Here is a 24137-nt window from a genome sequence, read left to right as displayed (position 1 = left end):
CCTGTTCCTTGGTTTAGTGTAAAACTCAGCGTCATACACAATGGTCTGTTCCCTGGTTAAGTGTAAACTTCACTGTCATACACTATGGTCTGTTCGCTGGTTAAGTGTAAAACACAGCGTCATACACTTTGGCCTGTTCCCTGGTTAAGTGTAAAGTTCGCTGTCAAACACTATGGTCTGTTCCCTGGTCAAATGTAAAGTGCACTGTCATAAGCGTTGGTCTGTTCCCTGGTTAAGTGTAATGGTAACTGTCATACATGTTGGTCTATTCCCTGGTTAAATGTAAAGGTCACTGTCATACATGTTGGTCTGTTCCCTGATTAAGTGTAAAGTGCAGTGTCATAGGCGTTGGCCTGTTCCTTGGCTAAGTAAAAAGTCCCTGGCAAAACAATTTGTAGTAAGATCCACTCTAATATACATGTAGGTGTGTTTTTTTGGTGTGTTTTTTTTGTTTTGTTTTGTGTATGTGTGTGTGTGTGTTTGTGTGTGTGTGTATGTGTGTGTGTGCATGTGTGCGTGTGCATGAGTAACTTAAGCCTGACTGAATGACATGGGAAACGAATGATGAGCGCCTAGTAAAGGCAGCTGTCAGTCGGCTCTACCCAGGTAGGCAGCCTGTTGTGCAAATCACTCCCATGTTTGTAAAAAAAACCGCTTGGAAACGTGGTCTCTGGTGGAGGGTAGGTGCAATATAAGTATCAATAATAATGATGGTGACAGAGTTCATGGTCATGGACCTTGGTCTGTTCTGCGTACCATGCTCCCGGAGGAGGACTCGTGTCAGTCTTACACAATTATCGGGAAGACCCACACTTGTCCAGTGGGAATGACAGCCTTTCCTGACAGCCACACCGGCAAATGCCATGGCTCCGTCTGTACTCAGCTCTGGGCTCAGTTTTACCAGTAGTTGTCCTTTGGGGACGTGGGGGTGGGGTTTAGGGGTGGGGGGTGGGGGTGGGTCTTCTGGATTGGCAGCGACAGTGAGACGTGTGTACACAGATGTATGTGGGTATGGGTGCACATACATGCATTGTGTATGTGTGTGTGGTGGGGGGGCTGGGGTCAGGGGGATGGGAGGGGGCAGGGAGGGGGGGGGGTGAGTGTAGGAGGGCGATAGAAACAGAATGTGTGTGTGTGTGTGCTTTCTTCTTCTTTTTCTTTTTTTTCTTTTGTGTGTGTTTGTGAACAGGATTGTGCACTCTTTAATACCTTCTCATATCAGGTGCCTCAAGTTGACCTTGAGGCCGTGATAAAAACAGATGTAGCTCTGCTTATACAGTTATAGAATAAATGAAGGGAAACTAGCTCACCATATTGGGTAAAGATCTGCAAACAAGATTTTAGGTTGTGTAAACAATATTAAAAAAATTATAAAAAAAAAAAATCTCAGAAATGCAGTGAAGATGTTCACAGAAAAACAGGCAGCGGTCCTTGCAATACAGAATCAGGCAGTAAACACAGAGACACAGAGCCACACGTTGTATTTGTTTGAAGATTTACTTGTAGTGTTGTATGTGTGATGAACATTACACATCAGATAGAATACAGTTCCTCTCAAAGTTTTTGAATTCAGGTTCACGCATAAAACTTTATCAGGAACTGAGACCTTTATATATATATATATATATATATATATATATATATATATATATATATATATATATATATATATTGGACGTTTTCAGTCAGTGTTCTTTTTTTTTCTTTATTTAATGTACACTTTCAGTCAGTGTTCTTTTTTTTTCTTTATTTAATGTACACTTTCAGTCAGTGTCTTTTTTTTTCTTTATTTAATGGACACTTTCAGTCAGTGTCTTTTTTTTTCTTTATTTAATGTACACTTTCAGTCAGTGTCTTTCTTTCACACTGTTCCCTCTGTCTCTGTCATTTTCTCAGTGTTGTGCAGAATGCATGCTCACACACACACACCCTTCCCCCTAACACACACACACACACACACACACACACACACACACACACACACACACACTTCCCTCTAACACGCACACACACACACACACCCTTCCCCCTAACACACACACACACACACACACACATGGGCAAACACACACACACACACACACACATTTGAAAGGTCAAAGTCAGATGTTATTCTTGAATCTCGCATAAACTTAAAATGTTTTTTTTGTCTTTTGTTCATCCTCTTGTCATCCGGAGCAGCTAGCTATATGAACTGTTTCAAATTTGGGTTAAGCAGTGAATGAATTAAAAAAAAAAGGATGTGTTTAATCACCCCTATGTGATTTGAGCAAATCTTTCCGTTGATCCACCCCCGAACCCCTTTTTATTGTGCGTGTGTTTCAGATTGTCCCAAGTACCTTTTTGGACAGAACTGCAAGTACCAGTGCCACTGCCGAAACGAGATAGAAGTTTGTCATTCTCGCAGTGGTCGCTGTCAGTCTGGGTGTGCCCCTGGCTGGGTGGGCAGCAGTTGTCAGACAGGTTAGTGCTGTTCTTAATGTAGTAATGGTGATAATGATGATAATAACCGTGGAGTGATGGCCTAGAGGTAACGCGTCCGCCTAGGAAGCAAGAGAATCTGAGCATGCTGGTTCGAATCACAGCTGAGCTGCTGATATTTTCTCCCCCTCCACCAGACATTGAGTGGTGGTCTGGACGCTAGTCATTCGGATGAGATGATAAACCGAGGTCCCATGTGCAGCATGCACTTAGTGCACGTAAAAGAACCCACGGCAACAAAAGGGTTGTTCCTGGCAAAATTCTGTAGAAAAATCCACTTTGATAGGAAAAACAAATAAAACTGCACGCAGGAAAAAATACCAAAAAATGGGTGGCACTGTAGTGTAGTGACACGCTCTCCATGGGGAGAGCAGCCCAAATTTCACCCAGAGAAATCTGTTGTGATAAAAAGAAATACAAATACAAATAATGATAATAACAATCTGGGTGGGCAGCAGTTGTCTGCAAGAGTGTGTGTATATACAGTTGCATGCATAGCGTTGGTGATTGTTTTTTCTTTTTTGTTTTTTGTTTTTTGGTCATGCACTTCTTCTGCAAGAGTTTGATTATATACAGTTGCATGCATGGTGTTGGATGTAGGAACTAGTCTTGAGAGGCACACAAGATGCTGTATCAATCACCACCCAGAGTGCAACCCCATAGTCTCTTAAGACTGACAGGTCACTGTCCCGAGCATTGTGTGAAGGAACTGTTCTTGAGAGCCTGTGAATTACTGATTTTTCAAATGGAAAATGGGGGGGAATTCCAAACCAGAGCTGTCCGGCTGATCACAGTGAAAGATGCGTTCTCTTTTGTATCTGTGTTTTTTTCAGTGTGTAAGAAGGGCATGTATGGCATTGGTTGTCAGCATAGCTGTGACAACTGTCACAACAATGATTGCAACCCAGAAACAGGGGAGTGTCTGAGTGGATGTCGACGTGGCTTCTCCGGATACTTCTGCTCTGAGAGTGAGTCAGATAAGAGAGTAGTTTGTGTGTGTGTGTGTGTGTTTGTGTGTGCGTGCATGTATGCATGTGTACGTCTCATCACTGAACCAAAAGGTGAACAGTTGTTGTTTTTTTAATGGGACATTATTGATATTAAATGTGTGTTTGTATTTTGTTCATGGGGAAAGAATTGATATCTCATAATTTGTCACACATACACACACATAGATGCCGAATCAGACAGGTATGCATGCACACAAGCTCAAACGCAAAGACACAAACACACACACACACACACACACACACACTTACACACACACACACACACACACACACACTCACTGCACGTACATAAAAAGGTCATATCTGCAAAGTAAATCACTACCAGAGTAAATTAGAAAGGAAAGAAAGGATCTTAATTGTGTGAACGTTAATGTCACTGACCATCTTCCCCTTGTTTTTTCTTGTGTGTGTGTGTGTGTGTGTGTGTGTGTATGATTTTTTTTGTTTTTTTTGTTTCGGGTTACATTTACATCAGGTAATGCTGCAATAATGTTGAGTGAGTGGTCTTGGAAAACATATATGAAATTTCTGAAAACCATTTAGTTTTGTTGTTTTCGGGTTTGATGGTTTCCGAGAGAACAGTAGAAGAATTGTTGAGCTCCAAGCTTTGCCAGACTTTCCATCACACAGCTTGCTGCATGCAGGGTGGGTCTCACTGTGGTGATGGGTTTTCAGAGTGCAAGCCTCGGAGGTTCGGTCGGAACTGTGCCTTTTTCTGTGGGAAGTGTAAGTTCGGCGACACTTGCGACCCCGTCTCTGGCAAGTGTCTGCGTGGCTGTGCTGCAGGCTACGACTCCTCCGATCCCACCTGTAAAACAAGTGAGTCGCGATGTGTGTGGGGTGCGGATGGGTGATCGGGGAGTGCGGGGGGGTGGGGGGGGAGTTGGGGTGGGGGCTGGTGTGTGTGTGTGTGGGGGGGGAGGAGTGTCATGTGTATGTGTGTGTATGTTTAATTGTGTGGGGGTGGGGGGAGGAGGGGTGCAAGTGTGTGTGTTTGTGTGTGGGCGGGAGGTTGCAAGTGTGTTTGTGTGTGTGTGTGTGCGTGTGTGTGTTTGTATGTGGGGAGGGGCGTGTGTGGGTACTTTTGTTTGTGTGTGTGTTTGTCTGTCTGTGTGTCCGCACATGTGTGTGTTTGAATAAGTGTGTGTGTGTGTGTTACTGTGTACATGTGTGTTACTGTGTATGCATCGTGCATGTGTGTATATTACTGTGTTTGATGTGTGTTATTGTGCATGTGTGTGTTTTCGTGTGTGTGTTTGCGTGTGTTTGAATGTGTGTGTGTGTGTGTGTGCATTGTCTAATGAACTATTACAATGGGTTATCATTGTTGTCTAACAAGCCATTACAGTAGGGAATCACTGTATAATGAGACGCTATAGTAGGGAATGGTTGACCATTGAACCATTACAATATAGGGAATCATTGTTGTCCAGTGAACCATTACAGTAGACAATCATTGTTGTCTAATAACCATTATGGTTGGGAATCATTATCATCTGATAAACCATTTCAATAGGGAATCCTTGTTGTCTAACAAGCCATTACTACAGTGGGGAATCATTGTTGTCCAATGAGCCATTACAATGGGAAACAGTTGTTGCCTAGTGAACTGTTACATTGGGGAATCATTGTTGTCTAATGGAGCAATCACCATGTTGTCTAATGGAGCAATCACCATATTTAATGGAGCAATCACCATGGGGAATCATTGTCTAATGGAGCAATCACCTTGGGGAATCATTGTTGTCTAATGGAGCAGTCACCATGGGGAATCATTGTTGTCTAATGAGCAGTCAGCATGGGGAATCGTTCTCTAATGGATTGATCACCATGGGGAATCATTGTCTAATGGAGCAATCACCTTGGGGAACCATTGTTCTCTAATCAAGTGATCACCATGGGAAATCATTGTTCTCTAATCGAGTGATCACCATGGGGAATCATTGTGTGTATGTATGTATGTTGCAGAGTGCGACATAATAAAGTTTTGAACAGTTGTCTAATGAACATTACATTGGGGAATCATTGTCTGATGGAGCGATCACCATGGGGAATCATTGTTGTCTAATGGAGCAATCACCATGGGGAATCATTGTTGTCTAATGGAGCAATCACCATGTTGTCTGATGGAGCGATCACCATGGGGAATCATTGTTGTCTAATGGAGCAATCACCATGGGGAATCATTGTTGTCTAATGAGTGATCACCATGGGGAATCATTTTTATCTAATGGAGCAATCACCATGTTGTCTAATGGAGCAATCACCCATGGGGAATCATTGTCTGATGGAGCAAACACCATGGGGAATCATTGTCTGATGGAGCAATCACCATGGGGAATCATTGTTATCTAATGGAGCAATCACCATGTTGTCTAATGGAGCAATCACCATGGGGAATCATAGTTGTCTAATGGAGCAATCACCATGGGGAATCATTGTTGTCTAATGGAGCAATCACCATGGGGAATCGTTGTCTAATGGAGCAATCACCATGGGGAATCATTGTTGTCTAATGGAGCAATCACCATGGGGAATCATTGTTCTCTAATCAAGTGATTACCATGGGGAATCATTGTTGTATGTGTGTGTGTTGCAGAGTGCGACAGAATGAGGTTTTGAACAGTTGTCTAATCAACATTACATTGGGGAATCATTGTCTGATGGAGCGATCACCATGGGGAATCATTGTCTGATGGAGCAATCACCATGGGGAATCATTGTGTGATGGAGCGATCACCATGGGGAATCATTGTGTGATGGAGCGATCACCATGGGGAATGGGGAATCATTGTCTGATGGAGCGATCACCATGGGGAATCATTGTTGTATGTGTGTTGTAGAGTGAGACAGAATGAAGTTTTGAACAGTTGTCAAATGAACATTACATTGGGGAATCATTGTCTGATGGAGCAATCACCATGGGGAATCATTGTCTGATGGAGCGATCACCATGGGGAATCATTGTCTGATGGAGTTATCACCATGGGGAATCATTGTGTGATGGAGTGATCACCATGGGGAATCATTGTCTGATGGAGTGATCACCCATGGGGAATCATTGTCTGATGGAGTGATCACCATGGGGAATCATTGTCTGATAGAGCAATCACCATGGGGAATCATTGTCTGATGGAGTGATCACCATGGGGAATCATTGTCTGATAGAGCAATCACCATGGGGAATCATTGTCTGATGGAGTGATCACCATGGGGAATCATTGTCTGATGGAGCGATCACCATGGGGAATCATTGTGTGATGGAGCGATCACCATGGGGAATCATTGTGTGATAGAGCAGTCACCATGGGGAGTCATTTTCTGATGGAGTGATCACCATGGGGAATCATTTTCTGATGGAGTGATCACCATGGGGAATCATTTTCTGATGGAGTGATGACCATGGGGAATCATTGCTGTGTGTGTGTGTGTGTTGCAGAGTGCGACAGAATGAGGTTTGGACTGCACTGTTCTGGGCGCTGCGGTTACTGTAAGGATGGGGAAAGTTGTCATCATGAGACCGGCGTCTGTGACAGCGGCTGTAAAGCTGGTTACTATGGCGATGGTTGTGATAAATGTAAGTCAGCTGATTGGAAGGGATCGTTTTTTGTTTTGTTTTTGTTTTTTTTCTCAAGTATCTGTTAAGAAAGTGTTCAATAGTTTTGACATGAAATGAATACAGTTGATTTTTTTTTTCTTTGAAAATGTTGATTTTTAAATATTGCAATTAGAAACAAGAGAGGCAAGGCCTTCAAGACTCACTTGTGATAAATTACGTCCCCTAGCATTAATTACAGAGTAATTTCCCTTTTTTACTATCTGCACCAAAACGCTTGCAAAATTTTAAAAAATTCCATGCTTAGCAAAAGAAGTTCCTGTTTGAACAAAAGATGATAATAATGACTCCTCTTGTTGTTGTGTCAGAATAAGAGGTCAAAGTGCCAAGTGTAGAGAATACAAAAAATATAAATATAACAGTAAATGCAGTTTGCATATAATTAGGCTTCTTTTTTATTTTTTTGTGCCCATTCCAAAGGTGCAATATTGTTTTAAATAAGATGACTGGAAAGAACTGAATTTTTCCTATTTTTATGCCAAATTTAGTGTCAACTGACAAAGTATTTGCAGAGAAAATGTCAATGTTAAAGTTTACCACACACACACACACACACACACAGACATCCGAACACCGGGTTAAAACATAGACTCTGTTTACAAAAAGGAAAGAAAGAAGACAAGTATCTTGTGCTTAACAGTGTGTACTTAAAGCGTGTTTGAAAATGTTATAATCTGGTGTTCATGATGCTTACTTGAAAGACAAAAAAAATATTCTTATTTTGAAATAGAACATGAACCAGAAATAGAATACAAGATGGTATTCATTATATTAAAAAATAAAATTGAAAGAGGCAAAGCATTCATCGTTTGTATATGATTCCTGCTGATTAAAAAAACAAAAACAAAAAAGTAAAACTGAAATGCAGGAAGGAGAGGGGGGTCATATATAACCAGACAGGTATCATAAAATAAATCTGCTATCTACTGTACTGTTACACCACTGCTGCAGCATTTTCAGCTGTGAGCTGTATGGTTGTTTTTTTTGGTTTTTTTTGTTTTGTTTTCTGCTGCCCTGTCATCTTGCTTCATTTCAATGGCATTACCCCCACAACGCTCAATCTAAAATCGGAGTCCCCCATACTTAGCTACACCTGGCGTCGTCTGTCAAAATCCCAGCAGGGAACCATGTTAGCAGTCCACAGGGAACCATGTTAGATTGCCTGGAGGCCACACACCAGAGGAAACCCTGCACTGCTGCTGAGTCACTTCGGTGGCATTCAGTTGGGCCTCTTCTGATTTAAACATACGTGGGACACCACATACTAAGCCCCCCTACTGAGGACAATAATCACTTTGTCATTAAGCTAGTCTTAGTGAGGCCCCCCCACCCCCACCCCCCGTCACCCTTTCCCCCCTCCCACACAACCCCACCTTCCAGAGTGGAGACTTCTTCTTCTTCTGCGTTCGTGGGCTGCAACTCCCACGTTCACTCGTATGCATACGAGTGGGCTTTTACATGTATGACCGTTTTTACCCCGCCATGTAGGCAGCCATACTCCGTTTTCGGGAGTGTGCATCCTGGGTATGTTCTTGTTTCCATAACCCACCGAACGCTGACATGGATTACAGGATCTTTAACGTGCGTATTTGATCTTCTGCTTGCGTATACACACGAAGGGGGTTCAGGCACTAGCAGGTCTGCACATATGTTGACCTGGGAGATCGTAAAAATCTCCACCCTTCACCCACCAGGCGCCGTCACTGTGATTCGAACCCGGGACCCACAGATTGACAGTCCAACGCTTTAACCACTCGGCTATTGCGCCCGAGTGGAGACCACCACTCCATCCCTCCAGTGACAGTCCCCCATGAATGTGCTGACAGTGAAGACTGACCGCACTCACACCCCAGGGACTGAGGTGGAAGTGGATTGAAACTGAGGTCACCATGAGAGCAGGGCATGAAAGAAAGGACCTCAGAGCCTGTCACAGGGTTCTTGTTTTTTGTGAGCATCAGCATTTGATGGGGACTTTTGCAGCGTGTCCTGATCAGTTCTACGGGAAGGGGTGTACCCAGAAGTGTGGGGCCTGCAGAGACAACACCACCTGTGACAAGGCGTACGGCTACTGTCTGTACGGCTGTGCTGATGGCTACACCGGACACACCTGTCGCACAGGTCAGTCTCCACCCCCTTGCTTTCCTTCCTGTTGCTGGCTGATAATGAATCATGATAATGAGAAGAAGAAGAATCTTTATTGATTATTTACAATGATAGTGATAATGCATTTATATGATGTTTTCAAGCCTCTCAAAGCGCCTTACAATAACATGTCAGAGAGACACAAAGCACACAAGAATGCATGCACATGCTCACACACGCCTATATAAGAATACACATGTGCACACACACACGCAAATGCACACATTTTTTTGTATGATAGTCAGTCGTGTCAGTCTCTGATATAATCCACTGCATACAGGCTGGATATTCAGGCTAGATATCTCCATCAAAACTGCTATGAATAAAATGTTCATTGTTACAATTTTGCAAGCAAACAGCAGTCTCTTTCGCTTATTTATGAACTGAACAAAACAGACTTCACAAGTGAACTTTTCTGTATTTATGAATTGAATAAAAAATTCTTTACACAACAATCTCTGCAATCACTCACTTGAGACAGAAACAGTTGATTAAACATGTGGAACTCTTTCTTCTGTTCCACTCAAACACCCACTTACTCCCAGGTGTTCTGCCGTCAAACTCAGCAGCTGCTGATTACTGTTTGAAGGCTATTCTAGGCCCTAAAGCAATTTCCTCATGAAATTAACATATGTGCACAGGCATGTATGCTCAGAAAACTTCTCACACATACACACTAAATATCTATCTATCTATCTATATGTGGAGTGATGGCCTAGAGGTAACGCATCCACCTAGGAAGCGAGAGAATCAGAGCGCGCTGGTTCAAATCACGGCTCAGCCGCTGATATTTTCTCCCCCTCCACTAGACCTTGAGTGGTGGTCTGGACGCTTGTCATTCGGATGAGACGATAAACCGAGGTCCCTTGTGCAGCATGCACTTAGCACACGTAAAAGAACCCACGGCAACAAAAGAGGTTGTCCCTGGCAAAATTCTGTAGAAAAAATCCACTTCAATAGGAAAAACAAATAAAACTGCACACAGGAAAAATTACACAAAAAAAATGGGTGGCGCTGTATTATAGCGACACGCTCTCCCTGTGTTGCAGCAATGATCAGGACTACTGAGGCATCAACAACCTGGACTGTTGGCATTGCAGCAGCCATTGGAGCGTTTTTGGTCATCTTGATCATCGTTGTCATCATCATTGTTGTCCAGAGGTACTCAAAAGGGACTGTCATCAGTTCAGCTTTTTTCTTTTTTCATTTTTTGGTAATGGAAATCCAAGTAGTCAGTGCTGCGGTGCACAGTGAACATGTTTTTTTTCCCTGTCACTGTTGTCAGATGAAAGAGTTAACTGGTACATAAGCGAATTAACAAACCTCCCACAGAGGGCCAAGATATTGTTGTTGATTTTTTGTAAAAAAAAATTCAAAAAGTGATGAATTGTACTGCCCGCCTTGTCTGCAAGGCACACACATCTCTCCCTTCCTTGCAGAACTGTACTGGCTTCCTGTTTCTTTCAGAATTCAATACAAGATTGTCACTGTTTGTTATAATGTCATCTCAGGCTCTGCTCCTCCTTATCTTCAGGAACTCCTCCAGATCTATATTGTCTTGGTCTCTGTGTTCCTCCTGTGACACTCGCATTTTTGGCATACCAAGCAGGCGAAAGAAACTCCATGGGGAACGTGCTTTCTCTTTCATTGGACCTGTCATCTAGAACAAACTCCCTTATTCTGTCCTTTGCCCTCAGTCTTTGTCCTCATTGAAATCAGCTCTCAAAACTCACCTTTTCCACAGTTGTTATGATTAGTTTTCCCGCCCTGTGTGTCTGTCTGCGATTGTTGGTGGGTGGAGAGAGGAATGGGGCTGTATCAGTATGAATGCCTGGTGTGTGTGTGTGTGTGTGTGTGTGTGTGACCTGTTTATTTTGTGATGCATAAAGGCAAATGAATGTTGTGAAGTGTATCTGCATCAATGCATGTATGTGTAATTGTATTTGTAAACACTCTGGGCTCTCCAGAGATAGGGCGTCTAAATATTCATTATTATTATTAAAAAGAAATATGATAATCAAAAGAAATAGATTTTAAAAAGGACAGTGCAGAGAGTTAAGCATATATCTTTTTAAGATAAACTTTCAGGGCAGAAAAGATGATAACAATGAAAATAACTTTTGCTACGTCTGTGGCTTTGCACCATATTGTCTTAATCACAGCATCATTTCTGCTTGTTGGAAGCATTCTTTTGAACTGCTTACTAAGGTATACAGGCTTTTCCTTCATTCAGTAAAGCATTATTTCTGCTTACCTTCAAACACACAGTTCAAAACAGCAAAATGACAAAGCCCTCAGATTTAAAGGCTCGATCAAAGAATTGCGTGGATGTGGAAAGTTGTATCTCACAAACAACCCCAGATTTCATTCGTCAGTCGATTTTTATATATTTTTTACCTTAATTTTTTTTTCTTCCGGTGTTTGTCTTTTGTTCTGCTTCGACTATGATTACCTCCCCCTTCCCTCCTTCACCCTCATCCCCTCCCGCACCCCTTTACCCCTCTTAAAGGTTTTTTTCATTCAAAGGTTTACACATACAAATATAATTTGTACTTTGGAAAGTTACAGTATTATATTGCTCTGAATATGAATCATTCCTCATCAAAATGATTCAGGCAGAACAATAAATATTGATCACGGATTGATTCCTTGTAATATTATAATGCTTATTCTACATCAAATTAATATATAGGCAGAACTTTTTTTTGTTTAAAAAAATATTTTTGTTGTCCATTTTGATTCAGACGGCGGTGTAGCAGCAAGAAGATGAACAACAGCAAGAGTTTTCTGGACGAGACCAAAGAGGACGGGTGCAGCAGTGTGGAAAACGAGCGCTGCATGCTGCTGGGAGACTCCAGATTCGGTCGGTAGCTTTTGTCATCTGTACTGTTTCATGTCTGTCCTGAGTGTGTATGTGTCCGTGCCTGAAACCTGATTGAATGACACAGGAAACGAATGATGAGCACCCAATGGCAGCCATTAGTCGGCTCTACCCAGGTAGGCAGCCTGCTGTACAAATGACCCCTGAGTTTGTAAAGCACTTAGCTTGGTCTCTGAATGAGGACTGGCATCATATATCCATGTCATCATTGTCATAATCACTGTTTTGGACACTCTGGAAAACTGCCTTTTGGTTCTTTTCTTCATAGATGATGATATTATATGAGATGTTGTGGCAGATACAGGTTAGGCGTTGGACCTGTGACCCAGTGTACACCAGTGGTCAGGGTTCAAGGCCCCCTTTGTGCATAGTGTCGTGTGTTTGGGGAAAGGTACTTTACTCTGATTTTCCTCACTCCACCCAGGTGTGATGGGTACCTGACTGGGGAAGGTTGAAAGCAGTGGAAGGAGAGGAATGTGGTCCCGCTTTCCTATGCTGAGCCCCATTCACAGTGGGTATGAAATCACTGCCCTGGTGACTGAAAAAGGCTATGGGATCTTGAGCCTTAACTCTCTCCGGACGACAGAATGCGTGAGCATTCCTACATAAAATGTATTCAGATTCAGATGAAGGAATGGAATAGCATTTTCCAAAAATAAAAATCCATCACGCGCTGTTCACGTGATTTTCTGATTAGCCGAGCAGGGTGCGTTATTCTGGGTCACTCCACAACTGAATGGTATAATTGTCCAGCCTGTAATGTTTGGCCTGTCTCGCACACACGCTGACAAAGTCACCGTGTGCAAGCCGGCAAAGTGGCGTCTGAAACGGGCTCTTCTCAAAATGTTGCAGAGTGAACAAGGCAGTGACGACAATGTTTTAGTGTTGCCGAAGTACTTGAAATGCTACAAACTGAAGGGTCAGACATTGAAGAGGTGGATGATGATGAAGAAGAAAGTGAATTAAGTGCAGAAAGCGAGCGTGGGTATGGTGATTCGGGGTGAAAAACTGGCATTATTTTCTACGTAATGGCAAAACTGTAAAAATAAGATGAGAGTAGTTACATTCAGTTGTGTGACTTTCATTTGTGACTGAGTGCATTGCAGTTGAAAACATATACATATGTAAAATGGACTAAGAACGTATCATTTTCTTTTTCTTTGTGCTTTGTTTTTGTGCTTCAGAAAATGAAAGAAATTACAATACATCTTTATTCATCCATTTGGTAATTACATTGTGCATCCACAGGCTCGTCACTCACCCTTCACAATATCTCAGCCAACAGCCAAGTCCTAACACACTCGCAGCATGACAAATGTTGGACAGAAGATACGAAAAAAAGCAATGCATAAAGCTGAATACACACAAACAAGTAACACAACATAGCGGGTACATTTCCCACACACATCCCAAATCCCCTTACCCTCCACACACACACACACACACACACACACACACTTTTTAAAATAAAATGAATATTAAGAAGCACAATATCAGAACAAGAAATGCTTCTATAAAATCATTATGAATTGTTAGATGGCAGGTTCAACCTTTGACTGGCAGATGGCAGGTTCAACCTATTATACATGCATTTGTTTTATCATTTGTCACTCTATTGATTTTTTTTTTTTTATATAATGGTGGTGGTGTTTTTTTGTGTTGTTTTTTGTTTTGTTTGGTTTTGTTTTGGGGAGGGGGGGGGGGGGGGCAGGGGACAGTAATTTCATTGTAATTTGACTTATATATGAGTGTACTGTAAGGTTTTACATGAATTTTGTTTTTAGTTAGTGGATGCACTCTGTATGCAGGAGTGCCTTACAGACTAAAAATTTTGGTAATGTCTTTTTTTGGGGGGGCAATATTATCATCAGAGAAGTACATCATGATTGTTTAATTCTCTCTTTCCCTGTTTTCTGTCTGTTGCTTCTTTCATTTCATCGATAACCACCTCGACAAACAGCTGTTTATGTACATTTGTTATTTTTTTGTATCATTATTAGTATTATTATTATTATTGATACTTATATAGTGCCTGTCTTCAGTCAGAACTAAGCTCTATTTGCACAACATTCTGTCGACCTGGGTAGAACTGACTGACAGCAGCTTTTAGGCACCACAGGCTGTCGACCTGGGTAGAACTGACTGACAGCAGCTTTTAGGCACCACAGGCTGTCGACCTGGGTAGAACTGACTGACAGCAGCTTTTAGGCACCACAGGCTGTCGACCTGGGTAGAACTGACTGACAGCAGCTTTTAGGCACCACAGGCTGTCGACCTGGGTAGAACTGACTGACAGCAGCTTTTAGGCACCACAGGCTGTCGACCTGGGTAGAACTGACAGACAGCTGCTTTTAGGCACAACAGGCTGTCGACCTGGGTAGAACTGACTGACAGCAGCTTTTAGGCACAACAGGCTGTCGACCTGGGTAGAACTGACAGACAGCTGCTTTTAGGCACCCGTCATTCACATCCTGTGTCTGTCTGTCAGGCCTGGATTCCGCATACACACATTCACAACATAATGATCCTGTCCTGACAGAGCAAACAGAGCTGAGGGAGATTGAGGAGAACAGCAGGAATGAGGAACTGTCGGAGCCCATCTACGTCAACGTCAACGGCCGGAAGCGCACCGCCGCTGTGAAACTGGAAGATCTCCACGCCTACATCCTGAAAAACAAAGACAACAACTGTGACGGATTTCGCAAAGAGTTTGAGGTCAGTCTGGTGGTGTTCGCTGCAGTTACCCCACCACCACCCCACTTTTTTTTCTTTCCTTTTTTTTTTTTTTGCATTTTTCTTTTCTCTTCTTTCTTTCTGTCTTTTTCATTTGCCAGTCTTTGAGGTGAGTCTGGTGTTAGTCACAGCAATTTCCCCCCCCCCTTTTTTTTTTCTTCTTGTCTTTTTACATTTCTTTTCTTTTCTTTCTTTCATTCTTTTCACTTGCCAGTCTCTCTGATTAAGCATGATGGATTATGCTGCTGGTCAGGCATCTGCCTAGCAGATGTGGTATAGCGTATATGGATTTGTCCGAACGCAGTGATGCCTCCTTGAGAAACTGAAACTGAAAGATAAAACTTTATGTACATGTAAGTAGAAAGCTACAGAAACTCTAAACTGGGAAGAGGGTGGGGATGGCGGGTGTCTGTTTTGGAAAGAGGTGTGTTTCAAAGGCCAGACTTTAAAGAGGTGAGTGCAGAGGTTTGATGAAGTGAAAGAGGGAAGTCATTGCAGGTGTTCAACTCCATAAACAGAGGAAGGGTGGCAGCTGACTGCAGATTAGTGTTAGAATCTGAGAATGCAGAAACCAAGTGGATCCAAAGCTGATCAAAGAGAGTGAGATTTGGTGTAGAGGTGAAGGCAGTCACAGATATAGGAAGGGGCAGATTTGTTTATACATTTAACACATAGAGTACTTTATTCTGTGTGAGAGAGGGACCTGAAGAAATTGTGGTTTCATTCTGAATTCAGCCAGCAGTGTGGTAAGGAAAGACCATCCAGCAATCAAAGTGTGGAAATCTGTTCTGAAGTTTCAGTTTCAAGAAGGTGTCAAAGTACATGGACGGATCCATATGATGATGATGATGGAGTCTCCCGTCGGACCGACGGATGAGTAGGCAGGCAGGCTTATCTGTTGGCGTGTGTCCTCATATGGGAGAAGAGGCCAATTCTGGATGCGCAGCACTTCCCACAGGTGTTGCAAGGGAAAATGTCTCCAGAAGTTGAGCCCTGCTTCCTTTGCTCACGCTTCTCCTTAATGGCCAGCGTTCTCTTGTTTTCAAACATCTTTATGCCGTCTTTATGTAAACACACGTTTTGAATAGAAAGAGATGAGGGAAGCTCCCAGATGTCAAAGGAGAAGAGGTCCTCTAGGACCAGACAACAGTACCTGAAAGGGAGTTTGTAGATTCATACTTCCTGTGCGTTGGCAGATATTAAGTAGCCTCTAAACATGGGATGTCTGAGAAACACAAGAGAGGTTTAGGTGTTTCTCCTTTCAGTCTATATCACTGCATGTATGTTTAAAATTATAACTCAGTGTTTAAAACTTCTGACGGCCATGCTCAAGTGACTGCCAGTTGGGAAAGATAACAGAGAACAAGAGAGGCAAGGCCTTCAAGACTCACTTGTGATAAATTAAGTCCCCTAGCATTAATTACAGAGTAATTTCCCTTTTTTACTATCTGCACCAAAACGTTTGCAAAATAAATAAAATTTCCATGCTTAGCAAAAGAAGTTCCTGTTTGAACAAAAAATGATAATAATGACTCCTCTTGTTGTTGTGTCAGAATAAGAGGTCAAAGTGCCAAGTTTAGAGAATACAAAAAATGTAAATATAACAGTAAATGCAGTTTGCATATAATTAGGCTTCTTTTTTTATTTTTTCATGCCCATCCCAGAGGTGCAATATTATTTTAAACAAGATGACTGGAAAGAACTGAATTTTTCCTATTTTTATGCCAAATTTGGTGTCAACTGACAAAGTATTTGCAGAGAAAATGTCAATGTTAAAGTTTACCACGGACACACAGACACACGGACACACACACACACACACAGACAACCGAACGCCGGGTTAAAACATAGACTCACTTTGTTTACACAAGTGAGTCAAAAATGTTTTCTTCAAGCGATGACATCTCTTTATTTCAACATGCTGAAGTGAGGCAGATTGTCAGCTTTACCTCAACACCAGAAGCCATCATTCCATGTGTGGTACCTGTGCCAGCAACTGGAAAATGTCACTTGAACCTGTGACGACTCGGCTTGTCAACCTGTTCTGCTGTCTGTGACAACCATACCTTGTAATAATGATAATGAAGTATTGATATAGCACTGCTTCTTGTGCAGAGACAAATCAGACTGCTTACACACCTTGCACAGCTTTGATTCAGAAGGGTGAAAGAGGATACGGGGAAGGTGGCTAAAGACGCTCACATGCCAACACAGAGTCTGTGAGGGTCTGGGTTCCAATCCTGCTCTCACCCTCTCTCCCAAGTGTGGCTGGAAAATCAAACTGAGCGTCTAGTCGTTAGGATGAGACAATAAATGGAGATCCCATATGCAGCACGCCCCTCATGCACTGAAAAAGAACCCATGGCAACAAGAGTACTGTGCTCCGGCAAAATTCCGTTAAAAAAATCCACTTTGCTAGGTACACAAATATACATGCATGCACTCCAGGCCTGATTAAGCACGATGGATTATGCTGCTGGTCAGGCATCTGCCTAGCAGATGTGGTATAGCGTATATGGATTTGTCTGAACGCAGTGATGCCTCCTTGAGAAACTGAAACTGAAAGATAAAACTTTATGTACATGTAAGTAGAAAGCTACAGAAACTCTAAACTGGGAAGAGGGTGGGGAGGGTGGGTGTCTGTTTTGGAAAGAGGTGTGTTTCAAAGGCCAGACTTGAAAGAGGTGAGTGCAGAGGTTTGATGAAGCGAAAAAGGGAAGTCATTGCAGGTGTTGGGCCAGAAACAGAGAAAGGGTGGCAGCTGACTGCAGATTAGTGTTAGAATCTGAGAATGCAGAAACCAAGTGGATCCAAAGCTGATCAAAGAGAGCGAGATTTGGTGTAGAGGTGAAGGCAGTCACAGACATAGGAAGGGGCAGATTTGTTTATACATATAACACTAGAGTACTTTATTCTGTGTGAGAGAGGGACCTGATGAAGAAATTGTGGTTTCATTCTGAATTCAGCCAGCAGTGTGGTAAGGAAAGACCATCCAGCAATCAAAGTGTGGAAATCTGTTCTGAAGTTTCAGTTTCAAGAAGGTGTCAAAGCACATGGACGGATCCATATGATGATGATAATGGAGTCTCCCGTCGGACCGACAGATGAGTAGGCAGGCAGGCTTATCTGTTGGTGTGTGTCCTCATACGGGAGAAGCGGCCAATTCTGGATGTGCAGCACTTCCCACAGGTGTTGCAAGGGAAAATGTCTCCAGAAGTTGAGCCCTGCTTCCTTTGCTCACGCTTCTCCTTAATGGCCAGCGTTCTCTTGTTTTCAAACATCTTTATGTCGTCTTTATGTAAACAGCACTGTTTTGAATAGACAAGAGTTTGAGGGAAGCTCCCCATAGATGTTCAAATGGAGACAGAGGTCCTCCAGGACCAGACAGCAGTCCTGAAAAGGAGATGCTTGTAGGATTCATACTTCCTTGTGCGTTGCAGATATTAATGTAGGCTCCAAACATGGGTCGTCTGAGAAACACAAGAAGAGGTTTAAGTGTTTCTCTCTCAAGAATACCGTATATCATACTGATATGAAAATATTTTAAAAATATTTATTATACTTGCATTGTGTTTAAAATAAGTAAACATTATGTATAATGTTAACTCACATGAGTAATTTGAATTGCTTGGAACAGGTACTTTAAAATCATACAATGGTTGAGACTGTTTTGGGACATAAACCTGCAGTTTTAACACATGCATGTCTGTGTGTATGTGTGTGTGTGAGTGTGTGTGTGTGTGTGTTTGAATAAATAAATAGATAAATGAAGAGATAAACATGTATATATACACATGATTATGTATTATTTTGATGTTGCAGGAGCTACCTATGGGACTGCTTGCCCTGTGTGAGGTTGCTCGCAGACCAGAGAACAAGGCCAAGAACAGATACGGCAACATTGTTGCTTGTGAGTGGTGTGAGGGAGGGAGGGGAGAATGCAGGTGTGCGTGGCTGTGACTTTTTCAGCCCTTTTGCTCAGAATTTAACTCACTCAGTACGGCCAGTCCTCTCTTCTCCTCTATACAGACCCCTCGGATGTCCAGTGGGTGTCTGAATGACCCAACCTTTAGCTTCCGTCATCAGAATTGTGGTATTCTTTGTCAACATTCACCTCTTCTGTATTATAAGAGCCTTCCACTTGCAATATTTTGACGATGGTAATTGGGGTGAAACGCTGTTAACGTCGTCTCTTTCGCCGTTCGTATGGAGAGAGTTAAAGTTGCAGTTTTCCAGCTCCTTGAGAATAACAGTGTGTTGTTCCTGATCTTTTACCAGTACCTCTTATCCCCAACAACTTTTTAGGTTTGGTGAGTTGTTAGTGTTGTTATTTTGTGGTGGTGCTTTTTTTTCCCTTTTTTTTTTAATACTTTCTACACTTTTATTTAACATGTATGTCACTCTGTGTGTGTGTGGTTTGTTTTTTTTGGGTTTTTTTTTGCATGTGTATGTGCATGTCTTGGTTTTCGTTCCTTGTAGTCTGAAGTATTTACATGGAGTTTAGTGGTTCTTTTTCAGTCTTTAAGATGATGCGCTTGCATGATGTGCCTGCCTGCAAACATGCTAAAGTCTGACTAGGCATATTAGAGAACTTGTAGTCCGTGTCAGCGTTCATTTGGTTTTTCTTTCTTCTTCATCTGTGACTGTGTGAAGTCATAGGGGTGCTGCACAGAAGTGCTGTTCACCAGCTTTCTCAGCGTCTGTCAGACGTGTGTCAAAGCCGGGGTCTCTGCACATGGTTCTCCTGTCAGTTCTGCAAAATGATGTTGGTCCGGCGGGCGCATTAGCCGAGTGGTTAAAGCATTGGACTGTCAATCGGAGGGTCCCGGGTTCGAATCATGGTGATGGCGCCTGGTGGGTAAAGGGTGGAGGTTTTTACGATCTCCCAGGTCAACATATGTGCAGACCTGCTAGTGCCTGAACCCCCTTCGTGTGTATATGCAAGCAGATCAAATACGCACGTTAAAGATCCTGTAATCCATGTCAGCGTTCGGTGGGTTATGGAAACAAGAACATACCCAGCATGCACACCCCCGAAAATGGAGTATGGCTGCCTACATGGCGGGGTAAAAACGGTCATACATGTAAAAGCCCACTCGCGTGCATACGAGTGAACGTGGGGGTTGTAGCCCACGAACGCAGAAGAAGAAGACGACGATGGTCCATAGTTTTTTTCCCATCTTCCCCTCTGTCTTCCTCTCTCAACAGTTCATTGGAGGATTGTTTTAGCAAGGCCACTGGATCTTGTTTTGTGGCCGTACCAACATCGTTTCCTTTTCTTAACTTGTGTCAGCAGATCTTCAACACGGTGCAATGTGCAACTTCACAGCTTGGTGCACTTGTTCATCAGTGATGTGATGAGTGTGTCTTGTTTAGTCTCTTGCGATAACACCACATGTCCATGGCTTGAACTCTTCTTTCCACATCTGCTGTGAGAGTCCATGTCTGGCATGCAGTCACTGGGTTATGGGATTCCAAACGTAAACTACCCCAGGCTGCTTTAATGGTGGGCTAAAAATAGTCCTACAAGTAGTGGCTATGGGTGAATATGGGCACTGCAGTCCACAAACTGAGGAAGAAAAGAACAGTGTGTGCTTTCTTCTTTGTGATAGATTATATTCATCACACATATCAGGGTTTGTTTTTCTTTAATATGTGAACGAATATTGGTGTTTTATTATGGGGAAAGATGGAATGTTATAAATGGGTGACAAGTGTGACAGAACAATTGACAGGAATAGAACCTTGACCAGTGTGGATTTTGTCTGTTGTTTCAGATGACCATTCCCATTTTTGACTCACTTGTGTAAACAAAGTGAGTCTGTGTTTTAACCCGGTGTTCGGTTGTCTGTGTGTGTGTCTGTGTGTCCATGGTAAACTTTAACATTGACATTTTCTCTGCAAATACTTTGTCAGTTGACACCAAATTAGGCATAAAAATAGGAAAACTTCAGTTCTTTCCAGTCATCTTGTTTAAAACAATATTGCACCTCTGGGATGGGCACAAAAAAATAAAGCCTAATTATATGCAAACTGCATTTACTGTTATATTTATATCTTTTGTATTCTCTAAACTTGGCACTTTGATCTGATATTCTGACCCAACAACAAGAGCAGTCATTATTATCATTTCCTGTTCAAACAGGAACTTCTTTGGCTAAGCATGGAAGTTTTATTTATTTTGCAAACGTTTTTGGTGCAGATAATAAAAAAGGGAAATTACTCTGTAATTAATGCTAGGGGACTTAATTTGCTTTAAACTGATCTTTCTCATCTTAAACATTACATTTTGAAATTATACTCAATACATAAAAAGCTTGGATTTTTTTTTTAAGTGTATCACAAGTGAGTCTTGAAGGCCTTGCCTCTCTTGTTGTCTGTTGTTTCAGATGACCATTCCCGTTTCTGTCTGTTGTTTCAGATGACCATTCCTGTTTTTGTCTGTTGTTTCAGATGACCATTCCCGTTTCTGTCTGTTGTTTCAGATGACCATTCCCGTTTCTGTCTGTTGTTTCAGATGACCATTCCCGTGTTGTTCTGGAGCCCTTAACCAATGAGCCCCATTCAGACTATGTCAACGCCAGCTTCATGGATGTGAGTACTGATCAGTTTGATTGACATACACATTGTTTTAACTGATGTATGCATACATGCGCTGATAAAAAAAAAAAAATGCAGCAGCAATTGCAGGTACATAAATACACTGGTATTCATCTACATTCTTTTGTGCACACACGTGCACACGCGTATGCGCATGCACACGCACGCTTACGCGCGTGCGCGCACACACACACACACACACACACATTCTCTCTCTGTGGCTCCCTCACTCTCACATAATCGCACACACAGTTGCTTGCCCACCCATTCACACACACTTTTTTATGCACACATGTACTGTGCGCACTCACTCACACGCACGCACGCACATGCACACACTCAAACACTCAAACACTTAGTTACAGTATTTCAAGATATCACAGACATTTTATTTGGATGTTTTATTTCTTATTTCAGGGTTACAATCGACCAAAGGCCTTCATAGCTTCACAAGGTAAGTTAATGATCATTTCAACATTTACATCCTGTAAGTCAATAATTTTTATGAATTACATAAACAGACTCACAAGTTTTTCAGAAATCGGGCAGGCACGAACTTGATAAAAACTATTGTTCTTTGTGTGGTGAAGAAGAAAATGGATCTTTCTATGGCAGCCTTGGTTACTGGCAATTGCTTCAACATTGTATCTGTGTGATTTGACAGGTCCAGTTCTCAGTATCCAGTATAAGAACAGAGCATAAACTTGAGCACAAAATATGGCAGTGTTAAAAGCTGCTTTGTATGATTCTGAGCAGTCTGTGTTATGAATTGGTGAAGCTATCCTGTAACCGGTAACTTTTTATAGTTTCTCTCACATTGGCAATATGACCACACAAAAAAAAGAGAGGCAAGGCCTTCAAGACTCACTTGTGATACACTTTAAAAAAATCCAAGCTTTTTATGTATTGAGTATAATTTCAAAATGTAATGTTTAAGATGAGAAAGATCAGTTTAAAGCAAATTAAGTCCCCTAGCATTAATTACAGAGTAATTTCCCTTTTTTACTATCTGCACCAAAATGTTTGCAAAATAAATAAAACTTCCATGCTTAGCAAAAGAAGTTCCTGTTCGAACAAAAAATGATAATAATGACTGCTCTTGTTGTTGGGTCAGAATATCAGATCAAAGTGCCAAGTTTAGAGAATACAAAAAATATAAATATGAAATTAAATGCAGTTTGCATATAATTAGGCTTCATTTTTTTTTTTTATGCCCATCCTAGAGGTGCAGTATTGTTTTAAACAAGATGACTGAAAAGAACTGAATTTTTCCTATTTTTATGCCTAATTTGGTGTCAACTGACAAAGTATTTGTAGAGAAAATGTCAATGTTAAAGTTTACCACGGACACACAGACACACACACACACACACACACACACACACACAGAGACAACCGAACACCAGGTTAAAACATAGACTCACTGTGTTTACACAAGTGAGTCAAAAAAGACTCCTCCACCCAGCACCCCACCACTCGACCATCAGCTTTCTTTTTGTTTGTTTTTTCCCCCCCCTCAGTACTTTCCCCCTTGCTGGTCCAGCCCCTTACCCAGTCTCCACACCCATGGCATGAGTGTGAGTGTGAGTGTGTGTGCTGAAATGAATGAATTGGTACTGTCTTTGTGTGGACCATGGAGAATGGAGCGCTTTGACTGCCTCATGTATTTGTATTTGCATTTCTTTTTATCACAACAGATTTCTCTGTGTGAAATTCGGGCTGCTCTCCCCAGGGAGAGCGCGTCGCCATACTACAGCGCCACCCATTTTTTTGTATTTTTTCCTGTGTGCAGTTTTATTTGTTTTTCCTATTGAAGTGGATTTTTCTACAGAATTTTGCCAGGAACAACCCTTTTGTTGCCGTGGGTTCTTTTACGTGCGCTAAGTGCATGCTGCACACGGGACCTCGGCTTATCATCTCATCCGAATGACTAGCGTCCAGACCACCACTCAAGGTCTAGTGGAGGGGGAAAAAATTTCGGGGGCTGTGCCGTGATTCGAACCAGCGCAGACAGATTCTCTCGCTTCCTAGGCAGGACGCGTTACCTCTAGGCCATCACTCCACCAGCAACATGGGAGCATTTACTCATTCTGCTCCAGGTGTGAGTTAACTCATACCATGATTACTTCCCTTGTGGACCAGATACAAGTATTCTTGTACCAGCACACTGTTCTAGTTTGTTTCATTCCTGCTTGGTACAGTTGGCATTCAGAACTGATCCATTTACGGATTCTGGAAGCATGAAAACATTGCTTCGTTTGAAGGATTAAATCAGCAACTGTTTTAGTGAACCACCCGGTTTATACTGCAGTGGTCTCGTGTCGTGCTGGTCCAGGGGAGCTGTAGCAGGCACGTAGCTGTGGAGTAGAATGGGTTAAAGTCTTAACTCTCTCAGGACGAAGGAATGCGTGAGCATTCCTACATAAAATGTATTCGGTTTCAGACGACGGAATGGAATAGCATTTTCAAGAAATAAAAATCCATCACGCGCTGTACATGTGATTTTGTGATTAGCCAAGCAGAGTGCGCTATTCTGGGTCACTCCACAATCGAACAGTATGATTGGTCAGCCTGGGATGTGTGGCCCGTCTCGCACACACGCTGACAAAGTCACTGACCGGTCGTCTGCTTGCGTGCCAGCCTGTTAGCAAAGCGGGCTCTTCTCAAAATGTTG

The 24137-nt window shown here is 42.3% G+C and overlaps 1 protein-coding gene across 1 annotated transcript in view; it reads left to right on the top strand.

The window, feature by feature from the left end:
* The window catches only part of LOC143280595 (receptor-type tyrosine-protein phosphatase epsilon-like), a 56808-nt gene that overhangs the window by 13694 nt on the left and 18977 nt on the right, over positions 1-24137 (top strand). Inside the window, exons 4-14 of the mRNA XM_076585306.1 lie at positions 2326-2463; positions 3315-3449; positions 4167-4310; positions 6931-7068; positions 9088-9225; positions 10299-10410; positions 11994-12112; positions 14670-14845; positions 18686-18773; positions 21381-21457; positions 21881-21917. Of these exons, the coding sequence (XP_076441421.1) occupies positions 2326-2463; positions 3315-3449; positions 4167-4310; positions 6931-7068; positions 9088-9225; positions 10299-10410; positions 11994-12112; positions 14670-14845; positions 18686-18773; positions 21381-21457; positions 21881-21917 (1302 nt within the window). The remainder of the gene's footprint in view (positions 1-2325; positions 2464-3314; positions 3450-4166; positions 4311-6930; positions 7069-9087; positions 9226-10298; positions 10411-11993; positions 12113-14669; positions 14846-18685; positions 18774-21380; positions 21458-21880; positions 21918-24137) is intronic.

The sequence above is a fragment of the Babylonia areolata genome, chromosome 3 (genome assembly GCF_041734735.1).
Source record: "Babylonia areolata isolate BAREFJ2019XMU chromosome 3, ASM4173473v1, whole genome shotgun sequence".
Lineage (NCBI taxonomy): Eukaryota > Metazoa > Mollusca > Gastropoda > Neogastropoda > Buccinidae > Babylonia > Babylonia areolata.
The sequence above is the reverse complement of the archived record's forward strand: the minus strand, read 5'-3'. Positions and strand labels throughout refer to the sequence as shown.